The sequence below is a fragment of the Arvicola amphibius genome, chromosome 2, assembly GCF_903992535.2.
Source record: "Arvicola amphibius chromosome 2, mArvAmp1.2, whole genome shotgun sequence".
Lineage (NCBI taxonomy): Eukaryota > Metazoa > Chordata > Mammalia > Rodentia > Cricetidae > Arvicola > Arvicola amphibius.
Genome location: NC_052048.2, coordinates 171,961,654 through 171,973,231, shown reverse-complemented (window position 1 = coordinate 171,973,231; position 11,578 = coordinate 171,961,654). Strand labels below are relative to the sequence as shown.

The following is an 11,578-nucleotide window of genomic DNA, read 5'->3' as shown; positions in this document are numbered from 1 at the left end:
AGGGAAAGAAGCTGTATTCATTTTCTCTGCAGCACCCTGATCTGCTGTTTTCTCTCTATAAGTCGGTTCCCCCACAGCTAGGCAACATGTCAGTACCAGCAATTACAGCTACAACAGCCGAATGCTGTCGATCCTTGCGTGTTGCTATTACCACATCCTCCCACAGAGAAAGGTGTCACTGCGCTTTAAATTATTAACATTAACCAGGGCAGCAGTGTGTCTCACAGTACATGCACACTGACTTCCGTAAAGAAGAAAAATGGATAGCTGAAGAACAGAATGAGAAAAACGTGCAAAGTGTAGACACGGCAGCATGGGAGACATCTGGAAATATGCACCCAGTTCCATAAATATGCTACTCCAAGGTTTTCTGTCAAAATGAAAGGTTCACCTTAAAGGATCATAGCAAAGCGAGACAGCAGAAAACAACGTACTAGAAGAGATTTTAGTTTAGGGAAGGAAAACCACATGAAAGGAGTGAATGCAAGAGTGACTTTTTTATTTGTTCTATTTCTATACATTTTAACATAGCAGATGAATCTTATAGTAAGGTAAAAACCCCAACTCTCTTTAGCCTAGCTAACAAACTTCAAAATATGCAGTTGAAGGAGAATCAGAAGCTTATTTCCTGGACCAAATCCAGTATCTCAAACTGGGCAAGAAGAACTTGAGATAAGAAAATGACTTGCCAAAGAAAACAAGGAAAGCTCTCTTGTGCTCTGCTAGAAAAGCTATGCTATCAAGAAGAAGAGTCAGGACTTGCTGGGCGTTTGGAAAGAAATATTGCTAATCCTCCTTGATCTCAAGATGAACGTGGAAAAAAGTATCCTTTGTGTACTGTAAAGAGGAACTTCCCCAACACATTGTTCACATGTTCAAATGGTAAGGAGATCTCATTTTCAGTGAAATGTTAATGCTTAAATTTTCATGCTTAAAGATGATCAAGGTATTGGGCAAAGTCCTAAGGAAAAAATAAAGGGGTTGAAATAAGAACCAAAGTTGCAATTTTGTGAACAAATTACTATATTTAAAATTTTGTGGAAGATATAAAGAAATAATTTGGGAGTGAGGAAGAAGCATTACGATTATCATGATTTTTAACCTTCAAGTCTAAAGAAAACAGGCAACAGTGAACGAAAGCTGTACTGAAGTAAGAAGTAAAGATTTCCTGAGGAGGAAAAAGGCAGGCAATGCAAACAAGAAACGCAGGCTAGCAAAACTGTGCGCAATGATTGGAACTCCACAGGTCTCTCACAACTTCTGAAACACATTCCTACTGCCATTCACCTACCCTTCCAGAGGGTTTCTTGGTTTTCTCTCACATCTGTTTCCAAAGCAGTTCAGTGGTCTATGAGAGCTGGTATTTTTAGCTCAAAAATTGCTTCTAATTTTGTGCACATTTTAAAATGAAAATAGAATTACATCACTTTCTCCCTTCCCTCCCTCCAGCCTCTCCCAGGTATCCTCCCTCCAGCCCCTCCCATACCACCTTCCTACAGGCACTCTCAAAATATTTTTTAATTGTTTTTCCTGGCTTGTTTGTTTGTTGGTGAAGAGGACCAAATCCAGGACCTTGCACACTTTAAGCAGGCATTTCTGGGCTCTGTCCTAGCTCTTGGATTGTACTAATTAACAGGCCTATCAATAGTTTGGGTATTTTAGCATAATGGGATAAAACAACCTTTTTGGCAAAATATGAGCCTGATCACTAAGGAAGAGAAATTATACTCCAAACTCACTGAAATAAATTTGATAATTGTGAAAAGCTGTAGAGTGTTTGAAGAATCAGGCTTAGATAAAATGAATGTAAAAATATATACTTTCAATACTTGATCCTCTACACCAGTGGTTCTCAACCTTCTTAATGCTGCAACCCTTTAATACATGTTGTGGTGACCCTCCCCCCCATCATAAAACTATTTTGTTGCTACCTCATAACTGTAATTTTGCAACTTCTATGAATCATAATGTAAATATGGTCCATAGGGGTCAGGACCCACAATTTGACAATGCTCTAGTCAAAGCCCCATATAACAAACAGATCATAAGCGATGAAGGTAAATGACAGACAGGCTTTGAGTAACCACTGTGTATCAGGTTCTCTTACTTTACAGTTCTAAAGTAGGTGTAACTGTTCCTTCCTTATTATCCTTATGAAGGAGTAATTTCATTATACAGATGAGGAAGCTGAGACAGAAAAGCAATTCCTGCATGTATTTAAAAGGTCTAACGGGAACTTTATCCTTGAGCCAACTTCAGTCTAAGTTTTTAGATACGAAAGATAACAGTGTCGGTTGTCACTGTACCTTTAGTTAATAAGAGGGTACATTTTTAATAAAACATAAACTAGCAAATTAACAGTTTTGTTAGCTCTTGATTCAAAAGGGGTTGCACCACTACTAGTGCCTTTTTTTTTTTGGTTTTTCGAGACAGGGTTTCTCTGCAGCTTTTTTAGAGCCTGTCCTGGAACTAGCTCTTGTAGACCAGGCTGGCCTCGAACTCACAGAGATCCGCCTGCCTTTGCCTCCCGAGTGCTGGGATTAAAGGCGTGCGCCACCACCGCCCGGCTCTACTAGTGCCTTTTTAAACCTAATTATTTTATAAAGTCTTGCCACTTTTAAACATTAATTTCCCCTTAAAATGATGATTTAATTTGAAATATCTATATATTATGTGAGTACTCCTAAGAGTATATGGTCTCATCTTCCTTTGTAGATTTGTTCCTGGTCATCCAATTTGACTATGGGCACTATAGGCAGCCTTGAAACTTTTATGTTTTCACTTCCCTGGTAATGGTTTACCAATGCATTGAGAGCTATCATAGATTTACCAGAGTTTGTTATAAATTTTTAATATGTAAGTGTATAATTGAAATTGAGTAATTAGCAAACATCATTAGTACAATTTATGTGAGAAATTGAATCCTTAATATCAAGAATGGTGAGATGTACATTTTTATATAATTCACTGCAATCTGATTTATCATGTCTATATTCCAAATTTTTTGGTAAAGTTTTCTAGTTTTTCATTCAACCATATTATTTTATATTAACCTTTAATATTCTGAAACACCATAATGAAGACTTCTCAGTATTTACTTGTGCTGGGAATGTAGCTCAGTTGGCTGAGTACACATCAGGCCTAGGTCCCAGTGCCTAGAAAACAGAACCAGGAAATTAACTTGTAAGGATAAAACAGGTAAGGCATAGCCTTGTGCATTCCCAAATGCGCATGTTTATCTTGAACAGAAAGACAAGATCTTTGGAATTCAAGATAGAGAGAGAACAATGTAGAGGGGTAATGTTCAATTCACAGGACAAGAAAAAAAAAGTGGCATTCAGGGCTCGTGGGAAAATTCGAACATAAATACCACACACACTTATCCCACGAGATACGCCAGACGGGTAGAGGACGTCTTTTGTAAGTGGGTCGGTTTTGGACACCTATGAAGATGTCTTTCCAGATCCCGGCAAAGGTTTGTTCCTCCACGCCCCCGGTGGCAGCCTGCACTGAGTTCGAGCATCCCGAGGCACAGGGCTGTGACCGAAACCCCGCCGGCCCATCTTTCCACCTAGACCTGACAGGCGGCCTGAGAGTCCCATTCCGGACAAACACCGGCCACGCAGACCGGACGCAAAGGTGTGCATCGCGATGGGTAGACGGCCGGTTCCGCGATGCGCCTGACTCTGCATCCCGGCCTCGGTCTGAGTCCGCGCACGCGCGAGGCGGCCCCCGTGAGAGTAACCCGCGACAGGACCCAGTCCCGGCTGAACGGTGCCGGGGCCGCGCGGCTCCCGGAAGGGGGCGGGGCCTCGGGCGGCCACGCCCCCGGCGCGCACAAGCGCGGGGGGTGTCCGGCCGCGCCGCGTTTCCGGCGCGCTCCCCCGAGTCCCGCGTCCCGTGGTCTCGCCCGCCCCCGCTGCCATGTTGGATTGTGCGGCAGCCGCCGCCGCCGCCGCCGCCGCCGCCGCCGCCGCCAGAGGAGTGGAGGAGCCGCGAGTTTAGCGCAGCCGCCGGAGTGCGAGGACAACGGCCATCCGGGCCGAGCGGAACCGGGAGGCAGCCCGGAGCTTCCCCGTCGGCACGCGGTCCCAGGGCGCCCGCCGTCAGCTCCTTCCCTCGGCCTCCGCGAGCCGGAGGAGCGGCGGGATGCTGCGCCTGTGACTGCCGGCCCGCGCCCCCTGTCACCCCGAGTGGGACCGAGTGCTCACCCACCTCCCGAGGAGACAGCCCTGGACGCTGCACCCCACCGGCGACACCATGAGCTCGGGCCAGCAGCCTCCGCGGAGAGTCACCAACGTGGGCTCCCTGCTGCTCACCCCGCAGGAGAACGAGTCGCTCTTCTCCTTCCTCGGCAAGAAATGTGTGGTCAGTGGCCGAGACCCCCCCGTTGCCACCCTCAGCGTCCCGTGGCGGGTTTGGGCTGGGGGGAACTGGAGAGTAGGAGGGAGAAGGGGGCGGGCGCGGCGCGGCTTGGGGTCCCGCTGCAGGCCAGGCCTCCAGCTTACCCGGGCCCTGGTGCTGCCCTTGCCCTGCTCCCCGGGTGCAGGCCGGCCCGGCCGGGAGCCGCCTTCCCGAGCTGCTGGAGAACAAGGGAGTGTCACCTCTGCAGGCCTGCCCAGAAGTTCAAGTCGGGGTCCGCGCCCTTGCTGCAGGTTCAAACTTTACTCTAGACCACAAGGGAATTTTCTTCGTGCACCAGCAGCTTAATCTCAGGACGGAATCCCGGCACTGGCCCCTGCTTTGCTTCCTATTTCTGGATCTGGGCTGTCTTCCTTAACAATGCTAGAGATTTTAGGAGTGGATAGATGGGGAAAAGAAGCGCATCGGACTTTCGATCCTTCTTTAGGATTCCAGAAGATAAAGTGGAGTGCAGGTTCACGGACGCCGGATCAGAGCTAGGGGCAGGAAATGCGCCTGCTCCCCATTGCAAAGAAACAGGGTTTAGTTCTCCAGCGTTCATGCCTAGGCCTAGTTTCTGCTCTACGCCCCACTGTTTTGTTTTCCCCCCTTGCATTGGTAAGAAGGGGTGCCGCTCAACCATGTGTAAAGAAGCCCCAAATTGTAGTAGTTCTTGGCTATTGGAGTCAAAAGTGATTCTGATTCTGAGTTTGGTCCGTGGGGCCAGTCCCAACTCCAGATGGCGGATTGGGAGCGAGCAGTTCTGTGGGAAGGGGGACTGTGTGTTGTTGACGGAAGCTTTCATTACGTTGGCTGCAGGCGCTTCTAGGGCTGGGAAGGTTCACCCTGGTTCAGGCCTTATCTTGATCTTGCCTAGGTGACTTTTGAGTTGAAAAGGGGAGGGGGGATTGTTGAAATGCTGGCTGGCCCCTTGCTAGCAGCCGCCGCTGAGTGTGGAACCCAGGAAACACCCAGAGAAGTTTCAGCTGAGCAGGACCATGTTATATTTTTCGTTAGCAATGCTGGATAGGTCAAATCAGACTACACCTGCTTAAGAAATTAAGAGTAAACAATTTCTGGAAAGTTACCGGCTTAATTGTTAACTTTGTGAGGTTACTCTTTGTATCTACTTTTGGAGACTAAATCGTTCCATTGGACTGAAGATGTATTTCTTGTTCTAAAATTGAGACTTTAAAGAACACTAAGTCCACAACCAGAAGTAGCAAACAGTGGTTTAAAAAGAAAAAAAGAAGATGGGGGGGGCAACTTTAAAGATGAACGAAGTCCTTCCCCCTCTATAGTATTTTAAACAGATGAGAAAATGGAGCTCTTGGCCCCAAGTCACACAGTAATTTGGGAATGTAACTGGAACTGTGTGCCCAGTCCCTTTGTACTTTCCACTACATCATGTTGTTTGGAGAGGGTTTTTTCCCCTTAATGATCTGGTTATCAAGGTGGTGTTAAAGGAGTAACTACAATTTTATATAAGACTAATCTCACTGTAGTGTAAGTTTCTTAACGCAGCATTACTCCAGCTTTCTTAAGGTGAGCTGCCTGCAAACAGGGAAAAGGTCAGTTTTGCTGGTTTCATTTAGCATACAGTCTACCAAACACTAAGTCGCGTAGTGTGTTCACATTCCAGCCCGGTGAACTTCAGGCATGGAGGGCATTGCATTTATGTGCCAGTGTACTCATTGCTCAGAGCTTAACTGTAGTGTTTACCCGGGGTTTCAAGGAAATGACACACGGGGGATATATTCTGATAGACAACGATAGCATGGCTCACAGTAAGCGCAAGTGGTTTGTTGAGTCGGTCACAAGTAGTCAGTGCCCAGTTTCTTTACGTCGTACATTATTAAGCAGCTTCACCTTTTGAATTGTAGTAATTTAAAACCACATTGATGTTGCCTTGTCTTGTAAGATGAAATTGTTGTGAACATTAAACTTGGGAGACTGGTTTAATAGAGAGTGATATAAAGTGGATGTTTTGGAATAATATTTATAGGCTTTGCTTTCTTCTTTGTTGTTTAAAACAGCAGTGAAATGCATTGTTTGATAAATCAGGCAATAAATTTCCAGGCCAGATCAAATGTGGTAAGCTGATACATACATTCAGAGCTCTATCTATGAAGTCAAGAATTGAGACTAGTTATATGGTGCCAGATTTTAAGCAAGTTCTTCATTCCTCGTTTCATCGAATAAAATGTATTGAGTAATTGAATATTCAGGTTAAAAAAAATCAAGATTGATGCTTGCCCTCAGGGAATTTAGTGTCTGATGAGGGGAACGACCTGTAAAGTGATGGGCAAGCCAGTGCTTAAGAATAGCAAGAGGTTCCTGTCCCAAGAACACCTGTAGTTAGGAAATGTGTGTTTGAGCTCAAGGTCTCTTTGGACAAGCTCTTTAACGCTTTTAGAGATTGCAGATTTTAGAGATAGCAAACGAGATTTGCTTTTCCTACATGTTAAATTGGAATGCTGTCTCATGAAGTGGGTGTGTTGGTCAGAAGTATATATAATACTCGAAAACCTATTATCAAAAGATGAGAACCGTAGGGGAGAGTGGGAGAGGAAATAAGTAATATCTCATTAGTTGGAAACGATTGGTTTTATGGAGGAAGTGAATCTTAGAGATCTGTTGTTATGGTATAGTTTTAATAATTAGACTTTACGTATATTAGTACTTCATTTAAAGTTAAATGTAATCTGTGAATATGTGTTATAACTTAACATTGGGTTAGTAGTTATAATGGTATTATTACCTAGAGTATTGCCTCACATTTAAAGAGCAAGATTCACTTACCTTTTTGACAAGGTTTCTCTGTGCCTTGTGACTGTCTTAGAACTTGCTCTATAGATAAGGCTGCCTCCCAACTGCTGGGATTAAAGGTGTGTGCCACTGTGCCCAGCAGGATTCATTTATCTTATTGTGAAGTTCTGTTGACTTTCCGGTAGAGTGATAGTTAGCGTGTGTAATTCTTGCCATGTGGAGTTTAATTTGTGTACTCCCAAATAAGTAGGGAGTGGAGAAAAACCTGTAGCTACTTCTCTCCCACCTTCTTTGTTCAGAAAGAATTGAGGATGGTGAGGATTTGTCATTTTTTTGCCTGTCTTTTTTTTTTTTTTTTTTTTTTGGTTTGTTTGTTTGGTTTGGTTTGGTTCTGTTTTGTTTTCACTGTTAGTGATTCTTAGAATTTTTTTATTAATTAGTGTTTACCTTCATTTCCTTTACTTCTGGGCCCTTGTTTTTATTACTCATCTCCTTTAGTTAAATTGTGTTACTTGACTTTGTACACAGTTCTGAGAGATGGACCTAAGCCTTGGTACTTTTCTATAGGTTTTACATCTCTTCACAGGTGAGCAAATACTCTTGGTTGGGTAATTATAATTGCTCATTTGATTCAGCCTAAGGAACCTGATCAGCATTTCTTACTGCTTGATCAAGTTGAAAAACTTCATACTCTTGGCAGATGTTATCTGGAGTTCAGGCTTTCTTTTTTAAGCAAAATGGTTTCTTTCTCCTGCTAAGCTAATATACGTGTTAGGAGTGGCTGTCTAACAGTTGTTTGTTTTAAGTCACACCTCTGTGTGTGTGTGTGTGTGTGTGTAGCAGTTCTTAAATAGGTATGGAGGGAGACATGATAATCTTCTTGAAGATGGCCTGAATTAAGGCAGTAGTGGTAGAATGAAAGTGGGAAATGCCTTTGACCTTGAGGAGTGAGGAAAGAAAAAATCATGGCATTTGTAATACACAGTCATGAAAAATGCCCTCCTTTAGTGTAGGAAGAAGGTGAGCACCAAAGTATGATGCCGTGTGGACTACGTGAGCAGAGGAGTTGGGGAGAACATAGCCTACATTGTAACTCTGGTCATTTTTAGTTCTCAGAGTGGGCACAGTTCTCAACTCAAGCGTCTCGATCTCCAAAAGGCTCTTACTAAAGGGTTTAAAGAATTCCACAGTTAGATAAATCATGCTGTCACCTATGAAATACCTAAGGAATTTATAGAAGCGTATGAAGAATGTTGTTATTGATACTATTCAGTGTTTGCTTACATTTCCCATTGTAAATTGATGAGGGGATTTTAGGGTAAAAATTGCTTTGATTTAGGTAAATCAGTTCTAACAATTTTGTTTAGAGTTAAGCATGAAGTCTATAAAGGTGAGCTTTTGAACACACCTCTGAAGAGTTTCTGAACCTCTGTACTGTGTCCCTCTTAAGCCCATCCCTGCCTACTTAGTTCTGCCACTGTTTGGCCAGTTCTCATTCTGTTATGGGACAGTGTTGAGTATTTTATATAAAATACATAATTATAAAAGTTATCCTTTATTTAGTGTAAAAATACTACTTAATGGTTAATACCAACCTACCCAGTCTAGAAATAAAATGAAGTGTACTAGACTAATACAGCAGACTTGGCTAGGACTTTTTTTATCAACCGTGCTAGAATCTGTTGGCTGAAGTTCTGAAGAGGACAATTCCACCTGTAGTGCTGCTGAGCAGTTTCGGTCATGAAACCAGCATTGTAGCCTTCAGAAACAGAATATGTATTCATTTATTTATTGAGGAAAGGTCTCTGTCTGGCCTCAAGCTTGCAATGTTGGCGTGATTGTGGTTAATTCCTGGCTCTTGCCTTCAGCCCCAGAGTTATGGGATTGCTAATATGTACCATCACAGCCTAACCTTTAGGGCATAAAGCATGATTTATTTCAAGTTTATAAAAACTGGGAAGAGTAAGATTCAGATGAAACACATGGTGATAGTATCTCATTTATTTTATTTCTCTCCATATTCCATAGATTTTTAAATAAATGATTTTAACACAAGCATGATGTTGGCCTTTTCAATTTAGGTAGAAAAATAATTTTAAAAGAGCAGATAGTTAGACTGTTAGATTCATTCTGTCTAGAAGTCACAGCTTTTTTCCAGCAGGTGATAACCTAGTATTATGAATGCAATTCATTTTTACTATAAAAAATTCTGAGGGCAACACAGCTCAATACATTCTTATTTACCTTTATAAAGTCTGTACTGCTCTTTGTAACTAAGTCTAAGTCTTAACCGGTTTACTAATAATCTAAAATAGTAATTCTTCAACTGTTACTAGTTATTAGTTAGAAGCTGTTTGGCATCTTCATCTGTATTCACAAAAGCTGCATAACAAATAAATATAATGTTTATTCGCTGCATTACTGTCAATCCTTGTAGAAGTAGTAGATGATTCCATCATTTTAATGGTAATAAATGATAGTAGAAAATAAATAGAAAACTCCAATCTCACTTTTTTAGCTTTGTGTTATAAATGTGTGACACAGTGGTAACTTGCCTAGCATATGGCAGGTTTGGGATTCCTAGGATGGCCAAAAGTAATCAGGAAAACTCATTTTAGAAAGTGGAGTCAAGTGAGAGTTATGTAGTAAGTTTATATTTTAATTATCATTAACATTTAATTCATTATTCTAGACTCTAGGGTTCCTTTGTAGTAGTAATCATTTAGTCTTGTTTTTAACTTGTTATTGAAGACCATATCATATCTGTAAAAGAAATGCCCATTGAGATTTGCTAGTTTGACGCAAAGGGGAAATGAAAGAAGTCAAGAAATACATGACAGTGTATTGGGATTATCACAAAGCTGTAGGTTTAGTAACAGTTTAAGTTTTTATTTATAAAGTTAAACTTTTATCTTAGAAACTAGAACTATTTACAGATAAAGTCCTCACCAGACCTGTAGTTTCACATTATAAAAAATTAAATCTTTTCCATAATATTTGATTATTGAAGTTTAGGTTTCAGGGTTACTGAGGGGACAGTCTAGTCCCTGTTTGCCTTGGCCGACGTTAGAGAAGGATGGCATATTACTTCTGGTTGCTGTGACACTGCACATGGAACAGAATGATTACGAGGTTTCGGCCCATCTTAGGAAGGCATGGCAGCAGACCACTGAGGCAGTGGGGGTGGAGGTGAGCACATGCTGTTCTTGGCTTGCTTTTTCCTGTTATGTTTATTAAGTTGGGGGCCCCCAACCTACTGGATGTTGCTGCTCATTTAGTATAGTTCTTCCCTATCCCGGTGTGGAAATGCCCTCAAAAGTATGCCCAGAATGTCTCCCTAAATCATTCTAAATCCAGTGATGTTGACAATGAAGATAACAATCACAATGGTTTTTCAAAATGAATTGGACTAGAGGGATGCTTCGTTAACCCAAAAAGCGGTATTTTACTTACTGTGCATCTTAACCTTTTTGTTATGTTAGTGGTATATTTCCTTGTCCATTTATTCCTATTGTATTCTTTTTATTCTTGCATTTAATGCCATATCATTATCTTTTATGAAGTTACAGTTATATGTAATTTATTGGTCTGCATTGATGCTATAACAAAATACCACAAATCAGGTAGTTTATAGAACAGTTTATTTTCTCATTGTTCTGGACCTAAAAATCTAAAATCAAAATACTAGCAGGGTTTGTTCCTTCTGGAGAAACAGAATGAATCTATTTCTTCTAGTGTATAAGAGTTACTGACAATCTTAAGATTCCTTGATGCCAGTCTCTGCCTGTACAAATAACATGCATGGTGTGCTCACTCTTCTCCGTTTATAAGGACACCACTTATATTGCATTAAGGCCAGCCCTAATGACCTTATTTTATCTTTATATTTGTAAAGACCTTCTTTCCAAGTAGGATTGCCTTCACAGATACGAGGGTTAGGATTGTAAGGTAGCTTTCTGGAGGACACAGTTCTAGTTAACATCAGTATGTATTTTGACTTTCAAAAGAAAGGTTCAGTAATAAACATTCAAATGTGTCCTTTTCAGTACTTTTATCGAATTAGTTGTAAGGAAGAGAACTAGGACACACGTATCAAAAGTACTATGTGGGTATCAGCACCGGGTATTTAAAAAATGTCTTACTGGTGAAAGAGTCTCATTGTTTTATTTGTAGTTTTTGTGAAAGTGAACATCTATCTGTTGAGCATGCATATTGTTCTTGGGCCATTTGTTTTTCTCTTAGTGATTTGGAAGAAGTACTGGATAATAGTTGGTATCATACTATTTTGGAAACTTGTTTACCTTTTGCTAAAATTATCTTGATGCTGTGGTCACTGTATAAATCTTAAATTTTCCTATGAGTATTATCTTATTACATCCCTCCCCTTTCAAAAGCTTTATTTTCATTT

The 11,578-nt window shown here is 41.5% G+C and overlaps 1 protein-coding gene across 3 annotated transcripts in view; it reads left to right on the top strand.

The window, feature by feature from the left end:
• The first annotated feature begins 3,933 nt into the window (after positions 1 to 3,933).
• Wasl (WASP like actin nucleation promoting factor) overlaps positions 3,934 to 11,578 on the top strand; it is a 52,823-nt gene continuing 45,178 nt past the window's right edge. The window contains exon 1 of one of the 3 annotated variants that reach the window (XM_038318280.2): positions 3,934 to 4,368. In XM_038318280.2, the coding sequence (XP_038174208.1) occupies positions 4,261 to 4,368 (108 nt within the window). In that variant the 5' untranslated portion in view covers positions 3,934 to 4,260. Of the gene's footprint in view, positions 4,369 to 5,726; positions 5,870 to 10,200; positions 10,360 to 11,578 lie in introns of those variants that run through there. The other 2 variants (XM_038318281.1, XM_042054455.1) reach the window with 2 other exon arrangements.